At 39.4% G+C, this 21516-nt stretch overlaps 1 protein-coding gene and 1 long non-coding RNA gene across 2 annotated transcripts in view; one reads left to right on the top strand and one right to left on the bottom strand.

Annotated features, from left to right (window-relative positions):
* The window catches only part of drosha (drosha ribonuclease III), a 152740-nt gene that overhangs the window by 84128 nt on the left and 47096 nt on the right, over nucleotides 1-21516 (bottom strand). Inside the window, exons 22-24 of the mRNA XM_055059367.1 lie at nucleotides 20680-20782; nucleotides 10352-10422; nucleotides 2196-2240 (exon numbers count right to left, since the gene is read on the bottom strand). Of these exons, the coding sequence (XP_054915342.1) occupies nucleotides 2196-2240; nucleotides 10352-10422; nucleotides 20680-20782 (219 nt within the window). The remainder of the gene's footprint in view (nucleotides 1-2195; nucleotides 2241-10351; nucleotides 10423-20679; nucleotides 20783-21516) is intronic.
* Nucleotides 18219-20780, top strand: LOC129378873 (uncharacterized). The gene is made up of 4 exons (XR_008608105.1): nucleotides 18219-18324; nucleotides 19195-19279; nucleotides 19619-19758; nucleotides 20669-20780. It is a non-coding gene; the product is annotated as an uncharacterized LOC129378873 (long non-coding RNA).

Here is a 21516-nt window from a genome sequence, read left to right as displayed (position 1 = left end):
CACCAAGGAAACAACTAAAGTTACACATACTCATAAAATCTCATTGCTAGAGCTTATGAGAACAGCTAAGCAACAGCTACTGGAGCAAACACACAATTAGAGTGAATAATGACACTCGCTTTACAGCTTCTGCAAACTATCCTTAGAGTCCTTTGCTCTTCTTCTGGGGTTGATTTTATTTATTTTTTACAATTTTATTATTGAACAACTGCACTGCTACTGGTCAATTCATCATGATAATGAAGGGTAGACCAAAATCTTCAATAAAGTACAAGTGAGTTTTGGCTTTCTGAGGTGATTATCTGCAGTAGAAGCAAGAAGTTTACACACAACAAATAAAAAAAAAAGTATGCCCATCTTTCTTCCCCTCACTTTCTGGAATTAAATCAGACAATTTCTGTAGTTTAAAGTCAGTTAAAGCTAAAATACAACCAACATAACCTAACAAACAGCAGTAAAAGCTATTTGAGCTACAATGAACTCATGCTACCAGCTAAACAAGCTAAAGCTCATGCTAATAGTTAAATAGGCAAAATGTTGCTTATGCTAACCACGGCTTAAGCTAAATGTCATTCATGCTGCAAGCTAAAATTACTAAAACTTACTCATGCAATTAACTAAACAAGGAAAGAATCACTCAAGCTAATAGCTACTTAAGCTAACAGCTACCCAAGTTAGCAGTAAGTACAGCTAACTGTAAGTCAAGCTAACAAATATTTCAGCTTACATCTGAAGCTAGTAAGGGTCAGATCTACTCACTCCTATAGCCAATCACATGAAATGTCATTTTAGCGTGTATTAGAGCTACAGAGACTAAACCTAACAGTTACCTGAACAAATGGTAGGGAAAGCTAACAAACACCCAGTCTACATATAAGGAAATAAGAATCAGTAAAAGCTACTCATATCTGGCTCAAGCTAACAGCTAGCTACAGTAGAATCTACTCAGGCTAACTGTTATGGACGGTAACCACAACATAAAAATAGCTAACAGTTAACCATAGGAAAAGCACGTATGGTAAAAACTACTCAGAAAATGTTGTATTGTCTGAAATAAATGTCAAATGGTTAAAAGTTCTTATTACTTTTGGATCCAGTTCTCACTTTGAGAAAACATAAGTTCAGGTCACGTACAAAAACAGGACGGAAACAAGCTAGAAAAACAACAGCTTCAGAAAACTTGTTGAAGTATTGATCAAAAGCAGTCAAAGTAAAAAAAAAACACAATTTTTTACATTTATATACAAGGCTGATTATTACTGAGTTTAAAGGGCAAGATGCTGTCAAGCTACCATGCAGTAGGAACAGTTTACCAGGGGACCACCCAGAGGAAACAGCAGCACCAGCCAGCGCAGTAATGATGCTCCTGCTCTGAAGTGGCTAATGGAAGCAGACCTCGCACCACAGAGCAGTGGCGGGTCGCGGGGTGGACCCACGGGGCTCCACCCCGCTCATGTACTCACTGCTGGGGACTGTGCAGCTCACAAGGAAAACGGAGTGCTGGCTGCAGTCGGTTAATCCTGAGCCCTGACAGGCTCAACAAAAACACCCAGCTCTCTCTCTGAGTCTTTAACATTTAGAGGTGACAAATAGATGGATGAGGAGGCACACATGTGCAGAAAAAAGCTATTTTGGACTAGACATGTAAAAACAGACATGTGGAAACGCTGAGACACTTTATAGCACATGCACTTACAGAGCTTAAACACAAATCTCTGAGAAAGAAACGCTTTCTTCCTGCAAACACATCAGAGAGAAAGATGCCTGGCGGTCCCTGGAGACCTCATGTGATTCGGGATCGTAATCCTGTTATGGCATCTTTGATCTCGTCTTCCAAATTCTAATTTCAAACAAACACTGCTGACATGTTCAGTGTTTCTTTACGGAGCGTGGCACTCAAAGCACAGCAGAGACGGTGACGATGCGGAGCGACTGAAAGGGAGAAGCAAAGAGTGAAATGTTGCTGAAGAAGAGTAAATCAGAAAGAGGATTAAGGTCTTGACCAAAACCGGAAAGCAGCACAACAAAGCTGGTGGAAAAACACTTTGACAGTTATAAAATGTAAGTCAGCCGTTGCAAAAAATAACAGCCTATGGGTTACCAGGAGACAATTTTCTCCAAATGGATGAGGTGAGATTTAATGAGAGGCAACAGAAACCAAATAAACATCAATAATAAATCGCATCTCGACCAACCTGCAGGGGGTGAGGTGGGTAGTGGAGCCAGACCTCCCGCAGGTCCTGTGAAGACAGAAACAAAGATGAGGAGTAAGGCAGAAGAAATTCATGGCGTGAGGGCCTTCCAAGTTCGAGATTATAAATAACACAGTTATAAAAAAAGTAAACAAAAGAGGAAATTATGAATGAAAAACTAGACTGAAGGTGAAAAAGTCTGATTGCTCTTCAAAAACTAATTTAAAACACCTGAGTTCATCTTTCAAGCAAAGTGAAAATTACAGAAAGGATGTACATTTTATTTGAAGGTTGGTTGTGTGCAAGAATCAAATGTTTATCTTCACACCAGCATTCAGATTGACCTTAGTTTGTAGGAACCAAAATAGCTTTGAAGTAGCTAGTAGCTACTTTAATGCTGTTTGGTAGAAGGAGCTCTGAGCTTTATACTAGCAAACAGTTATTTTAAAGCTAAAGTAGAAAAGCTAGAAAAAGCCCAGAGTTCAAAAACATGTCCATTGGGTTGACGGGTTACTCCAAATTGTCCTCAGCAAAGGAGAGTCGAACCTGCCCCTCCACAACCAAGCATTAATAAGCGGGTAAAGATAAACGCAATCTACTGAATGTTTCGCGTTTTATGAAGTTTTTGGGAACAAAAGAGGCCAAAAACCATCCTCTAACTGGTACAATGGACATCTTTATCTGCACACTATGCATTTCACTTCATTTCCTGATACTGTCAGGACTCAGAACTGACAACACACTGCAGAGACGGTAAACGGGAGGTTGTGAGGTGTATCTGAGTGGAAAACACAGCATGTTACTGACAGGCGGGTTGGTAGTCTGTAGCTTTGGGAGGTATATTTTCTCCAGGGAGAAACGCACTTCGTCTACCTTTCCTGGGGAGGCAAATGTGTACAAAAATCAACAAGTTTCTTCAGCGTTGCTCGGAGGTAACTTTATAGGTTAAATGGAAAAGAGATGGAGGGCTGGAAAAGCATACAGTACCAAGGGAGAGGGGGAGAGTAAGTGCTCAAGCTGTTGCCAAGGAGAAAGGAGCAAAAGGCAGCTTTATGCTCTAATGTTGAGTGATTCATAGTGGTACAGAGAAGTGGACAGGTCCTCTAAAGCACAGTATCACTCAGGTGTTTAAAAGGTTCAAGAAGATAAACTTTAAAATGCAATGGACAGGAGGGTGTGTGTGGCCATTGGTATTGAGTGGGAGCCTCATTTTCTCAACACACCCAGCTGGCAGCCCATCGCCTTGAGCAGCCAATGAAAAATTCATGACGGCGGTCAATACGTTTGAGTGAATGCTTCCTTTTGGTTGCCTGTATCCAAGATTGGGACTGGAGGTGGAAGGCGCCGGTTACATGGCGTTGCTTGTGAACAAAAGACTCTCTGGCTGTGGAGATCACTTAAAGACCATCGATAGCACCGGCTAATGGATCTCATGTTATCACAGCCTTGTTTCAGTCACAGTATTGGTTCTAAAAAAAACACACACACACACGATTGTAATGCAATCTAAAGCACATGCACACACACAAGAAGGAACAGCAAAGGAAACCAAAGGAGAAAAACAAATAGATGCTGTGAAGTACAGACGAGACGAATCGGCTTGTGATTGGGTTTTTGATTAAAACTAATCCACAGGGCGCACACGAGCCGCCCACATAGCGCATATAGACCCGAACAGCTAATGTTTCAATTACAGCCGTCCTAAAGACAAGGCAGACAATGATTAAGCCGGCATCGAGTGCAGGATTTCAGAATAGCAATATTTTTACTCTTTTCTTCTTTCTCTCTCTTCCAGCAGAAGGAAGGTATAATTACTGGGGCCACAAATCATCATGTGCAGCAGCTGAACCACGGCCATTTGGAAGATTTACCTCTGGTGTTACAAACAAGGGGGGGAAATAGACAAATGATTATTTCACTGTCAAATGCATAGTTTATCATAAAAGTGAAAATTGGAGGCAAAAAGAAAAGTGGATATTAAAAGTTTGCAGTTAAAATTTTGATTTTTTTGTGTCATTTCTATGTTTAATGTGACCCATAACCTGTACAAGCAAATTCAAATATTTTAGAGAAAAATAACCTTTAATGATACTTTTTGTGGTTTACCTGGATTCCTGAATTGTTTTAGTGAGCTGCTGAAACACTTCACAGCAATTAAAGTCAACATTGGATGTTTTTTAGGAGCAAAATAAAGTGTAAAAATAGATTTATTTTAAACATGTCTACCGGTATTGGATTTTTCTTATTTGCTTTTGTACAAATTCATTAAAACTGTTGACAATTCAATTCAAAATGGATTATTTTTGGTGCAAGTTGATCTAATTCATCTAGTGAAATCAAAGATCAACAGCAAAGTTAAGACATGTCTTCACCCAATAGAAAAAGGTGAAATTATTTTGAAAGATTTACTCAGCAGGTAAGTTATAGTTCAAATGTATTCAAATTTAAAACTGGAGAAAAAGAGAGAGTTTATTGAAGGTTTTGTTTCCCTTCAGGAAAACTTTCTCCATGTTTGGTGAAACTTTGCAGGCGGGAGATGTTTGCAAGAACACAAATAGAAAGAGCAATGATGTTTACAACACATGGAAGAAATAAGTTTAGTAATCGTAAGCCTGACCTGACTTTTAGCTCAGACTCGGGCCGCACAGCGCCCCCTACCCAACTGAACCGCCCCTGGGACTGAAGGCCATCTACCACTTCTTCTCTGACAAGCTCCACTGCTCCCTGACAAATTGGTCTCTTGCTGCAAGCTGCCAATCAATCCATCAAACGCGGTATTGCGGCAGGAAGGTCGATAGAAGATGGCACTGCTGATCAATACGAACATAAAAAGGAGTCCAAAGAGCTTTCTGTCAGCGGACAGTCGAGGTGCCGTTTTAAATTTCCCTACTATGAAATTTCCAGTGCTTGAAACAGTGAAAACCAACAAGAAAATGAATTATTCTGTGAGGAACAAGCGAGCAACGACACGGTAAAAATAAAAAACATTTCTATTAGAATACCGATAGGATAACGGTTCTGTTACCAATTCAGGGTGAAATGAATTTTGGGTCTGAAGATTTCAAGGTGTAAAAACACAAAATCTTAGAACCCTTGAAATAAGACAAAATTAACTTAAACCAAACTTTTCAGCAAGTTAAAGGATTTTGTTTTAAATCCATAATTCATTAATAATAATTTTAGAAAGTTAGACTGGAAAATCACTTAATTCATTTCAAGACATTTTTCCATGTTTAAAGTGAAATAATCTGCTTTATATGCTTGTAAGCATAAACAACTAACTAAATTAAGACACTTAATTTTCATTTGTTTAATTTATTGTTTATTATTTATCTCTTTTTACCAAAAACTGAATGATAACGTCTTCAGTCTGATACTTTGGTCTAAACTATCCTTTCTTTTGAAAGATAATTTGGTTTTAGAAACTTCATAATTGATTTTATTTGTTGTTTCCTTTATTTATTTTTGGATATTTCAAATGTCTTCCAGGTCCAGTGTTTAAAAGTTAATCAGAATTTAAAGTGTTTTCTTGCATTATTACCAATAAATTACTTAAAAATGGTCTCAGATTAACAATATTATTGTTTATCGGAATAGTTTCTGCGACTATTTAACGTCCAGAAAATGTTGTTATTGTGACAGGCCGACATCTTTATCAATATTAAGAAATTGATTTAAAACAAGCAAATATATCTTGTTCAAAAGTTATTTGCAAGTTAGTTTTGTCTTAATTCACATATATTGAGACATTTACACCAGAAACTAGACAAAAGTAATTGGTGTTTTTGCAGTGCAGATCCATTTTGTTGAAGTTTATTTTATATGTACACTGAAAAAATAAAATCTTACCAAGTGTTGTTGCTATAGTATTTATTAGTGCACCTGAATTAAGTCAAAACTAGTAATTTGTCAGCAGGACAAAATATTGATCCATTGGTAGAATATTGCAACTAACAGGAAAAATTTCTTGTTAGAAGTGAAATAATTTGGCAGTGGAAGTAAAACATTTTTTTATATGTATGTAGCTAAAAAGTAACTTTTAAGTTGGCTTTGTCTTACTTTAAGTGTAATAAGATATTTGAAATAGAAACTATACAATGAAACTTGGTAAGATTTTGTTTTTCAGTGCGTTGCTGACTCATTTTTTCCATTTCAAAACAAAATAAATCTCCATGATGCATGAAGAGGGTTGTAAATTAAGCCAGCTGGAAACCATTTTGTTTATTGTGGCTGCCTGTGAAAAAAGAAGCCCGTCGCAACGCCGTATTACCAAAACGTCATTATCCCAGCACCATGGTGACCGCCATAGTTGTCACAGCAACCTTTGTGGAGTTTGGCGTTTGGAGGTGCATGTGTCTGCGCGGCGCTGTTAATGAAATCCAACAGATTAGCCCATGGGCGACCAGAGAGACCATTATTGTGATTGCTCCTGAAAGAGGCGCTTCCCTCAGGTCGGAACAGTGGCATTAACAACGCAATATCGTCGCCGAGTCCAGGTTGGGAGCAATCGAGCAGCTTCCCCCCGAAGATGATGCCTCCTGCCTCTCCGTCGATGCTTTAATAACCTCCACAGTAATGTCATTAGCAAATTAGCATGTATTGTCTCCTCCAGGCTTCTGTGTGCAATGAGGCTAGTTTCCATCTGAGGCGACATAAAGGCCTGTTGTTTTGGGAACCAGAGTCTGGGAAAGGTGATGTGTTGGGAGGGAAAACTGTGGGGACGGAAATAGACGGTTTGGCTCCTGCTACGAATGCCAACCTGATTAGTGGAAGCAGGGAAACAAGAATAGTGGAGCCAGGTGAGAATTAAACATGGATGTTTGGAGCTATTGAGTGTTTAGATCAAATGTGTGCATTTATTTATATTGCCAAGATAATGGGGTAGGACACAAAAATACCTAAAAGGTTATTTCAATACTTAATGTATCACAATTATTCTGAAAATACTGAAGTTTTTTTTTTTTGCATTGATTTATTGTTACTTTAAAATCACTTTGAATTTACTGTGTAAAATGGATGGAAGAAAGGAATAAATAATGATTAATTATCAATTCTACCTCCCAGAATCTCTCAGGTCTTCTGGTTCTGCTCTGCATCCAGAACCAGAACCAAACATGGAGAAGCAACAGAACCGCTGAAACACTAAAAAACCCACCTGCTTAGATTAACTTTTGAACCATAATAAATGAAGATTGACCAACATATTTTCTGAAAATTTAACATTTGTTATTGGTTTTTACAACTGTTGATTGTATGATGTTGTAAAAATAAACTTTGAGCTGCAGTGTTGCTGAAATATCCTATAAAAATAAACTTGACTGATTAATTGGAGCGATCAAGGGACTAATTCTAGACTTTAATTCTTTGCCAAGCCGGCGATGTGAAGGTTGGTGTCGCTGTTCCAGAGGAGGAACAGATGTAAAGATGTGAAGGAAAAGTCGCCAGAGCAGCAAAAAAATTTCCACATTTTGATAGAGAAAAATGTAAAGTGCTTCAGTTTCGCACCTCATCTCATTAGTTCCAGTAATGTGCTGAGTAAAGAGCCTTTCTGCAGAGTTGGAGTGGAAGTGCAACAGGATCCAAGCGGCTTGTGTGGCTCTCGGTGCCTGGCTGTCCGTCCCTGCTCCCCACCCCCGTAGCCGTCGCACCCCGCCACGCGGCCGGTGTTTGGCTTTCTGGTCTTTTGTCCATCTGCCTCCTCTCGGCTTTGTGTGACAGAACAGCCATCAGGAGGATTCAGCAGGGGGCTGACAAGCCACACTATTTCAATCCTCCATCTGAATGTCTGACGATCTCAAACTGGAGTTGAAAACGATCTCAACTCCTTTTCGATTTGTTGCAAACAAGTGAGTCACTTGCTGAATGCAATTGTCCTGTGAGGTGCAAATGGAATTTTTATTTTTAAAATGCTATTACTAGCCAATATAAAATTTTATTTGTTTTTCAAAAATTTGGGTTTTGGTGACAGAATACACTCTTGAAGAGTCTTTCATACAGAACTAAGATTGGAGAAACAAGACAGAAGGAAAGAAAGAGATTGGTTCACGATTGCATCTTTAGGCGACGATTGCTCAACCTGAAGACCACGAGTTTTTACGTGAGGACGAAAAACTTCCTCTCAATGAGGACCGACTTAGGTACGTGAATTAAACCAAGCAGAACTCTGAGAAGTATTTGCTATATTTTTCAAGAAAAGATCTAGAGAACTACCGATTTGGTCTGTTTTCTGTCTGAAAGTTGCAATAAAACACACTAGCAATTGGAGAAAATGTTAACATTTTCAGAAGTTAGCTTGATCCTGAATAGCCGCGGTTCAGCTAGCATCGAGCCTGACAGGGAAGTTGTCAGCTTTCTTAGAGTTAGCATAAGAGTTAGCATAATTCAGAGAAGCTGTTAGCTTCAGTTTCAATTAGTTTGACCTCAAATAGCCATTAGCTTGCATTAGCCTGAGTGGGTACAGGGTTTCTCCAGGTTTCACCAACTAATTTTAAGACTTTTTAAGACCATTATGAATGAAATTCATGCCAAGCTTTTTTCCCTAGAATGAGTGTCTGTGCGTGACTCAAACTTTAGTGTTCATAAGTTACAAAGAAAAATAAACTACATGAAATAACAAAATTTAAGATCCATAATCTACATATTTAAGGCCAACTTACATTTTTATAATAAATTTAAGACATTTTCAGGCCTTAATTTTAAATATATGAATATTAAAAAATGTGAAGAATGCATAAAGTTCCTGGACGTGAGCTGGACACTTAGTGACGAGTCTTAGGAAGGATAAACAAATGCACAGCACATTTTTCAGTATTATTTTCAAAAACCAGAGAAAAATAGCAATATTTTCCTTCTGCTTATGTGTCAAATGTGTCATCTTCTGTCCCATCATATCCCAGTGAAACAACTTTTGTTCCTGGTTGTTTTGTGACAAAATGTAGGAAACTGCTCAGTGGGTGTGGTTAGGTTGATGAATAGATGAAACTCCATCATCGCCCACAACGTTTTGTGGTTAGTGATTGTCAAGTTGTTTCCTTTAAAGAACATAATATGGATTCAACAAGACTTCTGCGCAAAAACCATTAACTAATTTTGTTTTTTCTGTTTCAGCAAAGGCAAAAGAAAAAGTTTTGATCTTCATAAATTAGATAAAATACGGAAAACAAACTGATTTATAACCGTTCTGTTTGCTTTTGTGGGTTTTTCTGGTCCATCTGGAAGCATCCTCCCTCAACTATGACAACAATGCCTCCCACCATCAACGAGGCGTTCATTAATACAGTTTTTCATAAGATATTTTCATGTTTGTATGTTTCCCTAACCCTATAATAAAAAGAAATTTCAGGGCTTTTTTACCTCCCCATCCACATTTGTTGTGCAGCTCTTCAATAAAAAAGAAATAAAATCTGTTCAAGCGAATCCCTCTTCATACAAACAGCCCTCAACTAAATCGTTTTTCTTGCCGACTCCCATGGCCGCACGACGACAGTAAAAACAGAAGCAAGGGCGTTTCAGCACTCCAACACATTGGCTACAAACTCAGAAGAGATTTGCAGTAAATTTGGCCAAGAGCAGAGACAAACAAGGCCAAATGTGTTCACAACTTCAGGGAAAACACACACACAAAAATAAATCAGCTCCAGTGCTAAACCTAATGCAGAAATATTGATCTCAATTCTGATGAAAGTAATCCACACTACAGAAATAAGCATCACTGATACCAATATGAATAAAAAGGTCTTGCTTGCAGATTCCTTCTTTTGTTTTCTCCTGGTTCTGGTCAGGTTGCGCCGGTTCCTGTTGGTGGGCGGCTCACAAACAACCCGAACCGCCAGTTAGCGTCGTACGCAGCTAATTGATTCCTCGCGATTCTGGCCGGGACGGACGCAAACACCGCTTCCTTCATCATTTATTCATGCTAGCTGGTTTTACGCACATGCAAACAACAGCAGGTGTCCAACAAAACTATTATCTCTGTTCCAGGATTGTGTTTGTTTTTTTCCAAACAATGCTCAGATTTTGTCCAGATCTTTCAAGGTTTGCCAGAACCTGCAGTGCGAAGGTTTGGCCAATTATTAGGAGGTGGTAATATCTTCAACGGCAGCTTTCTCAGAAAAGAGAGATATGAAGAAATGAGCCTTTACGGCTGTTTCTGCACTCACCTCAGTGTTGAAAAGCAGTCGTCCGAAAAGCTGCCGGGCCTCATCCAGGCCTCCCTCTAGATACACGGCCCCTGAAATACACACAGCCCAACATTTATTCATGCAAAACGCAAATAATGATACAATTACTAATTAATAAGTTACTAAACAACCATTTTCTTAAAAATCTGAGTTTACAACAGTCTTTTCATAACAAAGGACTACATTTTTCATAAAATGCTATATTAAAAAACATTAAATCGTATTATTTTGTGTTTGTTGTATTAAATACAAAATGTATTGAACTCAGAAATAAAACAGGAGCCTCTTAGGTTGCTGAATAAACAGTAAAAGATGAAAAGAATAAAATATCTGAACCAGAAAGATGTTTACACAGAAGCACCATCCATGGTTGCTTTTAATTTAATATTTAACATTTTCTCCATCAAGTGCATTAATTCACGTCTCTCAAAATCAACCGTATTTATTTCCATCTTACAGTTTTTCTCGGTTTTTCCTCCACTTTTCCATCATCGCGTCTCGGCTGAATGAAAGTTATAACTTTAATGGCACTTAATGTGTTTATGTTTCAAAACAAAACCGCTTAAAATCCATTTTACATCCAGAACCGGGCTCTTGTTTGGGCCATTTTTCTTTACCGCTCCGCCACCATCTTTAAATCCTCATGGACGGCTCCTTAAGGACGCCCCCTGCTGGTCGGCGGCCGAACTACTACACTGCAAGAAGTGAACGCTGTTAGTTAATCGATTGATACTAATTTTAATGTGATAATATTAACCGTAAGTTGATTAATTGTTTGCACCCCAAACACCAAAACTTTGATTTTTTTTGCCACTTTGCAGCCAAAGTATATAAATATATAAAGTATCTTTTGTAAGCATTTTTGTGACAAACAATCTCAAATAAATCAGTTTTATTTTAGAAAGAAACACAGGAAGTCCTAGAGGCAGACTTCAAAGTAAAATAACATCTGAATTTGAAAGGACTTGAACTAAAAAACAAGATAAATATTTACTTTGAGAGGTGAAGCAAAAAACCATATAACCTGAAATTGGATTAACAAGAAGACTGGAGATAAATGAGTGAATTGATTTGATATATAATACTTTTTTAAAGGTAATAACTTTTAGATTGAAATCACAAAGGGTGTTGCTTTTGAAAACTTGATTTAGATAATATTTAAAAAATTAATTGTTTTATTTGTTTCTTTAGGTGTATGTTTTGGATTTATTGTAAGGGTATCAGAGTAAAAGGGGACTCTGTGTCTATAAATATGTATTTTTTCCACTTGTTTAGATTTTCATTCACTAAATTGTGCTGATTTGTCACACAATAAAACAGAACGGACGAAGCAAATTTCCACCCAATCGCCTCATTTCTGCTGTTCAACATTCCTCATCTCTTTCCTAAACGGGAAGCAGAAAATTAATTGAACTCAGCAATGAGTTATAATTGCTTTATTAAAAGCAGGAGTACATTTTTATTGCTTTTTGGCGGCAGAATGACCTCGGGGTTTCTGCGCGGACTCGCCTCCCTCCCACCAGCAGGAGGAGGCGTTTGCATCGGCCACAATGAGATGGAAGTGGTTGAGGTCACACAAACCTTACGCTTGAATTAAGAGGCACAAACTGAGCCTACACTGCATGTCCAGGCATGAATCTGTGTGAAATAAAACATCCAAGCCCACACGGAGGGCTCCGCTCTTTGTGGCGCGCCTACACACTCGGACATGAATGATCTGCGCAGATGTTCCCTGGATCCAACTTGAATTGCAAGGTGAAAAGGAACACAATGTGCATACAAAGAGAAAGACGGGGATGAAGGCAGGAATGTGAAATGTCTCTCCAGATGGGAATAACGCCGCAGCCTCTCTGGCACATCCTGATGCCTGTTTCTGTAATTCGGCTCCTCTTGTGTTCCTGCAGAAATCTGTGGAACCATCACGCTGCCTTAAAGCTGCACACAACTTCTAAACCATCACACTTAGGGCGGCTCATTCAATTTAGAAAGCAATAACCACCTGGCAAATTGGGTATACAATCGCGCGCTGGTTTTTATTATGAGCATAAATGAGGCGAGTGGAAATGGGGCGCGGCGCGGTCGCGGGGGCCTAAATGCGCAAACTGCCTTCATGGCCGACATCAAAAACATATGAGGGATTCATCATCTGAGGAAGAGGAGGGGGGACTGCTTTCAGATGGCTAACAGGCCATTTACACACGCACACACAGAGAGGGAGCTGAAGATGCAGCCTGCATCACCACGACCATAAAGAAACACAAACAAACTACCTCCAACGAAGACAAACACAAACACTCTGGCAGCATGTTTATGTTTGTCTGCTTTCTTCGAAGCAAAATGGGAAATCACTCACAGCTTTTGCAGGAATGTCGGTGAATTTTAATGAAAGGCGACAACTTCCTTCTTCTCCCCCGCGAGTCAGTGTGTGGACTTTTAACGCCTTTTATGAAAATGAAACATTTTTCTGTTGATGGAGTTTAATAAATCGAGACGAATCCACCAGGATTTGGTCTTCATCGGCTTCGGAAACGGGTTCAACCTGAACTCTACGAACGGAAGCGCAACAGATTCCAGGGCGACTTACATTTGTAGATAAAATAACTATAAATAAACGGTCTTTAAAAAAGTAAGTGGTTCAACATCTTAACACAGTCAGAAAACAGCTTCAGTTATTAGAGACTGAAAATGGAGATCAGGTAAGAAATCTGGGTCTACACTGCAAAAAATCTAAATCTTACCAAGTATTTTAGTCAAGTTTCTAGTGTAAAAATGATAGAAAACTTGAAATAAAACAAAACGACCTACAAGTAACTTTTCAGCCAGGAATAGCATCTTCTTTTAAGATAATTCATTAATATTGATTTTAAAAAGTACTACTTTCATTGGCAGATTATTTCACTAAGACATTTTTTTGATAAGTGAAATAATCTGCCACTTAAACTATTTTTTAATCAATATTAATGATTTATTGCTTTAAAACGAGCTGATATATCTAGATGAAAAGTTATTTATCAGGTAGTTTTATCTCATTTCAAGTTTTATAACATATTTCCACTAGAAACTCGACATGTTTGATGTGTTTATGATTTGAAATGCAATGTTTATTGTTGGTAACTTTATGACGTTCTTGTTATATTTATATGGTGTAAAACAATCTGAACTGCTGAAATGTGCTAAACAAATAAACTTGACCTTATCTTCAGCTGCAAACTGTTAAAACTTCTGTTTTTATTGAGGTATAATCATTTTTTAAGAGCCTTTTATTAGCTGCAATATTTCCTCTCTGACCCTATGGGAGGAGTTTGTTTTTCCACACAGAAATTTTGTTCTTTTCTTGTTTTTATTTGATTTGCTTGAGTAGTCTCAACTTTGGCTTTAAGCTACTTCAGAACCTGCTAAAGAGTAAAATTAAAAGAAGGCGCAGCTTGGAAATGGCAGAAGGGAGTGCAGCTATCAGCCAAAAAAAGCAATTTCCTGCCCTAAAATAAATCAGAGCTGATAAATCATCAGCTCTCTTTAGTCCACAAACACAGAAAGCCACCAAACGTCTTGCAGATGTGCATCAGAAGCCGTGTGGCCGTCTGAGCGAGGCCGACCGCGCGGGCCACCAGAGCTCTGCGGTCTGCAGCAGATGTTTCCACTGGAGAGCGGCTGTGGGAGGAATAAACTCTCCCTCCTGCGCCGGAGAACTGAAGTTTCCTTCAAGAATCCCTCACAACTAAAAACGAAGTGACGTTAAAGGCTGGAGGGAAACAGGCGCGCAACTTTTCCTTGTGTTCTGATGACGAAGCGAATTTGGCGAAAATATTTCTGATTTGATTTTGAAAACTTTTTCTGACTGAAAGCAGAAAGTGGAAGTAAGCAGGAGGAGAAACTGAAACATCCTCCAGAGGTTTCAGAAGGTATTAGAAATCTAAAAGCAACACCTTTTGGTGTCAATCAGCGGAGAAACCCAGATGAGGTGCAGAGCCAGAAAACTCCTGACAAGACGACTGCCTGTGCAAAAAAGTGCAGCCCAAAGCGATCCAATCAAACGCTGCAATCATTAAACGCAGATCTGGGCCGCCGCTCAGTCCGGCCCATCAGCCTGTGAAGCTGCAGCCGACGCCCTGAATACACATGAACGCACCAAACGCCTTGCATGGCAATTACAGAGCTCATCCTGCAGCGGGATCAGATCGAAAAACAGTCGAAAACCTGAGATAAGAACGAGTCAGACTGCTTTGTCTGAAGTCGCATGCTGCCCTCTAAAATCCTCCTTAGCTGGATTTTTTTTGACTCAGAGAGTGACTGAAATGAAAAGGAAACCTCCTCCGCCTTCATCGATTTCTTTAATTTTGGGAGATTGGTGATTGGCCAATTTTTTTCTACCTTGGCAAAAGTCTAAAAATCAACCACAGACAAACCGGCCCACAAGGTCATGTCTGCAAGATTACAGTCACCAACAGTTACCAAACTGTTGCCAGTTCAGCAACTTTCCTCATATTTTGAGCAACATTTTAGTCAAAACAATTGATATCGGCCAAAATCTGAATCGCAGTGTAACGAAGAGTAAATTATTTTAAAAGAATTTCCAAATTGTGCAGATTGTTCATACACGTTTGTGTGTTTTGATAGTATATTTCCTTCTGATTTAATGGTCGATGTTTATTTTGTTCCTTATCGCATGCCGTAGCCAATAAGGACAGGCCTTATAAAAGCCGGCAGCTATGAGTTGTAAAAATGAATGTCTGGAAAACAACTGTCAAATGTTTCTATAAACAAAGACAAATGCTTTGGATATTTCCACATACTTAGGAACTATATTAATTTTCTGATTTATCCGTGTCTGTCTGCTACCACAGTTTAGCAAAGGATGTTTGTAAGCTAGTATTGCACTGCTACTAAACCATAAGTAACTTTTTTAAATCGATGGTACGCACATCTGTTGGCATCAAAACCAAAATAAAACATATCTAAACTGTATCTTTTGGAGATGTTTTATGTCCCTTTGCTTATGCATGCTTAGTTTAATGTGCGACGATGACAAAAATGAATGTTTAACAGAGAAAAATTTGTCGGAAATGTGACTTTCTCACGTTAGCAACAGTCAGATGGAGACTGTAGCGACGTTGCGTTCAGAAAGGACGTCTGTGGGTTTTCCTGTGACCAATAAAAACCGACGGTCGCATTAATAACCCGGGATGAATTATTCAGAAACGCTCCGGCTCTAATCCATCAAATCACATATTAAGCCGCTCGCTGCTCGGCTCAGCAAACTGAGACACAAACTGAGACACAACCTGGATGAAAATGCAGAGTAAAACGGAAACGTGTAAATAAGTGTTTTGATTTCAGGATTTTCATGTAGAAATTTGAAGGTCAGAGGTCAGTTTTTAGATTTAAAGACCTAATGGAGGGCATATGTTACCACGACAACCAAGGTTTAGGAAGGAAGGATACAAGGAAGGATGGAAGGAGAAGATAGAAAGAAGTGAAAGAACTGGAAGGAATGAATGAAGGCGAGAAAAAAGGACAGGAAAAATTATCCAAGGAAGCAAGGAAAGGAAGCCAAAAAAGAGAAGGAGAGTGGGGAAAAGGAAAGAACATGAAGTGAAAGAAAGGGAGGAAGAACAGATGGAAGGAAAGAAAAGAAGGATGACAGAACAAAGGAGGGATAAAGATGGCAAGGAAGGATGGATGGAAATAGGAAGTAAGGAAAGGAAGGAAGGCAGGATGGGTAGGAAAGGGAAGAAATTAAGAAAGAATGAGTGTAGGAAGGAAGGGAGGAAAGGGAAGGAAGGAATGAATAGATAAAGGAACAATGGTTAAAAATGTAAGAAAGGAAGGAAAGAAAAGAAGGAAGGGTTGAAAAAGGAGAAGGACACAAGCAACAAAACAAAGGTAGGAAACAAGAAAGCAACAAGCAAAGACAAAAAAAGGAAGGACTGAAGGAAGGACACAATGAGTCGAGATGGGAAAAAAGGAAGGAAGCAAGTAAACAACGAGAAAAGAAAAACTGAAGGAAGGAGGAAAGAACAGAAACAAGAAGAAATGAAAGAGCAGAGAAAAACAAAAAGTAGAAGGACAAATTGTTGAATGAAAAGAAGAGTGGAAAAAGAAAAAACAGCAACAGAAAGATGGATCAAGAAAGAGTAAGGACAGGAAACAAGAGAAGAAAGAAAAGAAGGAAGGAGGAAAGGAAGGAGACAATAATGTTCTGTTTCCAAACTTCTCCACACCTGAAAACAACAAATCATTGGACTCTCCCAGCCTGCGTAGGAGGAACCTTTTAATTTTTATATCTTTACTTGTGGAAAAATCAGACCAGGAGGTAGAGATGAGTCGCAGAAACAAAGGAGAAAAGAAAGACTGTAGCAATTAACAAAGGCAGCAGCAGAGCTTGAGAGGATCCACCGAGCGCATTGTGTATGAATCTGATATTCAGCAAGTGAGAGATAATCCCTCCTCTGTGTTCTTTTAATAGGGAAGAGCTTAGAGAGGCCTCACAAAGGTTCACCATCTGTATCCCCCACGGCTGCTGGCAGCACGTAATCCACACATCAACTGTACCAGGAAATTAGGTCCAAAAAATAAAATTAAATAAAACAGCAGAGCAGGCCTTTCTCAGCTTCTCCTCCTCCTCCTCTTTCTCTTCCCACAAGTTTTTACAAACAGAATCGCTAAAGCAGGGATTCTACAGGTTCCACCAATTCAAATTTAAGACTTTTTAAAACCATTATGGATTAAATTTAGTGTCAGAAATGAAAATAAACAACCTTTATCCAGGTAGTGTCAAACTTTTAGCACAGAATGAATGTAGAATCACACAGGTGATCCAAAGTGGCATTTAAATCATGATGGGACTCAAAAAAGCAAGCATGCTAGCTAAATAGCTTTTCCCACCTAGCTACATTGTTTTTTGGTTAATTGCCTGGTTCTCTTCTCCCTCCCTGGTTCTTGCTAACACAGCTAGTGATACACCATTGCTACCTGGCAGACTAGTGATTTAAGACCAACATTTTGAGGTCTTACTTTAGTAAACATTAAATTGAACATTTTAAAATCACTATGAATGAAATTTAAGACCTGAGTCATTTAGGAAATGTGCAAAAGAAACAGTCTTAAGTCATTTTTTTGCACAGAATGAATGTAATGTTGTACAGGTCGGCAACCAAAGTGATCCAATGGTGAAGATGAACATGATTCAGTCAATCTGTGATAAATTTGAACTTAATTTATGACAGATGTTTAAGAAGGTGAAGTGCACAAGTGAGCTAGCTTGTTTTTTAGCTAGCCATCAATGGTATATTAGCAGTAGAAACTGCTTCAAATGTTTGCCTGACAGCAAAGAAAAAATACTAAATATATGAGATTAAATAGTTGTGCCTCCATAAATTTAAGGCCAACTTACCTTTTTCAATGTATATGAAGGCATTTTAAGGCCTTAATTTTAGATACATGAATTTAAGACTTTTTAAGGATGTGGACGCCATGTCATCAGCCAGGAGGACCGGAGAGGCGAGAAAGTGGCTCTGAAGGAGGTAGAGGAAGGAAAAACGGAGGAGTGTAGGCCAAAAGAGCCCGAATGAGAATGGCCCACTCCGGCAGAAGTTAATGACAGGGGATCAGAAAAGCAAGATTTCCATTCAACACTTTGAATTATTCAGGGTTGCAGGGCAGCTATTTGCATTGCAGATTCCTCCACTCCTTTCTCTCCCTCTTCATTCGCTCCGTCTCGAGCAGGAGAACGGCCCTGCCTCGAGGTGGGAGAGGGAGAGGAAGCCTCGTCCATGCAAAACAGGAGATTATCTGTCATTCCCAACACAGCCCGGGTTCAACAGTCACCGCGGCGCGGAAACAAATAAAACAAAGGTCAGAGAACACGTTTGCCAGGCCGCCGGAGCTTTCTGGGAATATTATGGCCGTCGCATCCCGTCAATTCTCCGCACGACAGAAACGACAACACATCTGTGAGCGCAGCTGTTTTACTCATGGCAAAAACACTAAATCTTACCAAGTATTTTGATCTAGTTTCTGCTGCAAATATCTTAGTACATTTAAAACAAAACTAACTGAGATGTAACTTTACTGTAAGATGTAGGAGCTTTTTAAATTAACACTTAACAGTGTTATTTTAAAAAAAGTTATAGTTCAACTGGAAGATTATTTCACTTCGACATTTTTACCATGTTGAAATATTAAAGGTGATGTTTCCTTGACCAGGTTATGATAGGTTCATGGCCTATACAAAACATGCTCCTTGTGTTTCTTGCACAAACTCATTCTTCGATAACTGATTTTAGTCAGGATGAGCTGTTAAATCCAAATCGGCTGCTGGCCACGCCCCCCAACTCAATGCTTACACCCACATCTGAAAATGGCTCCAAACAGACGTGTAAATATACAACTGTTTATCTTCGAAAAGCAGAAGTGGCGCCTCCTGCTGAACCAACAAAAAGGCAGCAAGAGGCTTCTGGATGGCAAGTCAACAACAAAACACTTGCCTCTTCCAGCAGCCATTGTACAGCAATAAAACCAGCTGAACAAATGTGCTGGAGCTCCGCCTGGGTTGATAGGTATCGGCACAGAACCTGTCGAATGTGACTTTTTGAAAAGGCAAATTTTCCAGACACCATATAAATGGCTTGTTGGTTGTTTTTAGAAGCAAAAACGAGCAAAATGTGAATTTTGAATAGAAACTCCTTTAACTGTCATTACTTAGAAGAAGCACCTGTATTTACTGAAATATTACTTCTGAGTTTTGTCTTATTTCAAGAGTACTAGGATATTTGCACAAGAAACTAGATAAAGATACTCAGTAAGAGTTTGTATTTCCGCAGTGCTGCAGCTAAACGTCTCTGTTGGAGAACAGCTTCAAGATGATGGAGTGACTCATTAACTACACCCAAAAAGTCAAGATCAGAGGTAGGTGTAGGCATGGAAAGGAGGCGTTTGAGCTAAAAAGAAGGTGAGAAGAAGGGGGCTGGCGAGAGGGGAGAGGAGACGTGTGGTGATATTTCAGTTAGTAACCCAAAGCCGTCACCACAGGGAAGTTCGCCCCTTCAGAATAGGCACCCCGTTTATTCTTCACTTCGACTGAGCCAATAATGAACCCGCCAAGGGAACGGTGTGACCCCAGAGCCGACAGGGGGGCCACGGTGCCAGTCAGCACATTCCCCGCCTGCTGCTTTTCTCCAGCGCAGAGGGGAGGCGCGGAGATGATCTCTTTAAAGCCACCCACTTTCTGCATCTTTCATCCGACAGAGATGGCTGGACTGCGCCGAGATGGCGATAAGACCAGAGCAGCTCCCCACAAGCGAGGCTTAGCAAGGACTGAGGCGGGAGGCGGCGCCGCGTGTGGGACAGGAGAGCAGAGATTTGGAGACCTTTCAGAGGTCAGCCAGGTAAACGTTTTCAAGGATTAACAGAAAGATAACTGAAAGCGTACACAGAACCTGCAGTAGGATTCCTGCATCTCTTTTATTGAACATTCTCACAGCTGATAGTTCAGTAGACTTTGTTTGATTAAAGACATTTGTTACATTTTTAGCTGCTTTGGTCAAACAAACCAAACTAAGTAAGAAACCTGTTCCCCTCCTCTACTGCAGGTGTGCACCACCAAGAATCACTGTAGGAAACAACATGAAAACCACAGAAGAAGACACAGAGCTCAACTTCCTTCTTCACTTAATGTAAACAAAAATAAAGTCCGATTTTAGCAGGTTTAGGATTTCTGCTTTGTCTTTGGTAAAAAAAATAAAAAATAAAAAACATGAGTCACTTTTGCTAATGCTAAAGTGTTTGTTTTGATTGTTTTTACCCAGAATGCCCTGCTCTGTAGTCTCCAGTCCATTTGTTTGTGGAAGTGTAATCAGACTACAAACCTCGGTCTCTGTTTAGTTGAAGTGAATTGTGGTGCCTTTCAAATGAATATGTGAACACCAAGCAGACTGGAGACGGCTCCAAAAGCAGAAAGTGGACTACAGAGCAGTGCATTCTGGGTAAACACAACATAAAAACATGCAAGGGAATTGCTAGCGGGAGGAAGGACTCATCGTCTTTTGCCAATTTTTGTTTTCATTTTTTAGAGCAGAAAGTTAAGTTTCATGGTTTTCATGTTGTTTCCTTCAGTGGTTCTTGGTGCAGCGCCCCCACAGGCGAGGAGGGGAACAGTCCAGGGTGAAAGTGAACAACAGTGAACTAAGTTTACCGGACTATCAGATCTGAAAACAGACTCAGTCCTAGGAGTGAAGTTGAACGTTTAGCTTATCCCAAATTCTTTACCATCAATCATTTCTTCCATTTTTATCTCAGGAGAGTCTCACCAATGAGCGCTTCAAAGCAGTTGGCCATAGCATGTCGAAGGTCCGACTCCCGGCACAGGTCGGGTCCATGGGCGTAGAGCATGAAGCGATCCAACTCCAGCTTCTGGAAAAGAGATGCACTCATATCAGCAAGCTGCCCACTGACGCCTCAGCAGTAGCTGCTCGCAGGACGAAGGAGGGAAAAAAAACAACAACATTGCAGATTTTCATGAAGGAAAAGAGCATTAGAGGGGGAAAAACTCGAGGGAAATGAGAAGTTGATTGCTCTGGTTGGAAAAGGTTCGACTTCATGGCACTGACGGATGTGCTCATGTGCTGTCCAGCTGTGGCATGAAGCAGGAATAAAATGGTTCACTGGAAAACGACAGATGAAATGTGAAACAGTTGTGACCTTCGTAAGAATAAGATTATGCTGCCCGTTCACGGTCTAACTTAGTCACAATAAAGACAGAGCCTTTCTATTCAGAAATAGAGAAAATGGATTCAATTTAAATTCATTTTAGATGCATGAATTTAAGACATTTTAATTAATTACAATAAGAAATTGGCTTAATGGAAACATGACCATTTTGAAAAAAACTCTTGTTTTTCAATGAAAAGTCTTGTGACAGGTTTTCCAGTCATGCTGAAAAGGAAATAAAAACATTTTTTTTGCTGAACACCAGTTTAGAAAACGCAACTATGTATAAAAAATTTTTTATTGTGTGTATTAAAATTAGACATATTTACAAAAAATAACAAAACAGATTTTGCATTTTATATCCCAAACTGGACTCTGTTTGGACCGTTTCTCTTTCCTGTTCTGGAATGCCCCCGCCATCTTTGTTTCTGTATCAA

The sequence above is a fragment of the Poeciliopsis prolifica genome, unplaced genomic scaffold (genome assembly GCF_027474105.1).
Source record: "Poeciliopsis prolifica strain line A6 unplaced genomic scaffold, Auburn_PproV2 SCAFFOLD054, whole genome shotgun sequence".
Taxonomy (NCBI): domain Eukaryota; kingdom Metazoa; phylum Chordata; class Actinopteri; order Cyprinodontiformes; family Poeciliidae; genus Poeciliopsis; species Poeciliopsis prolifica.
This window is presented reverse-complemented; position numbering and strand designations above follow the sequence as displayed.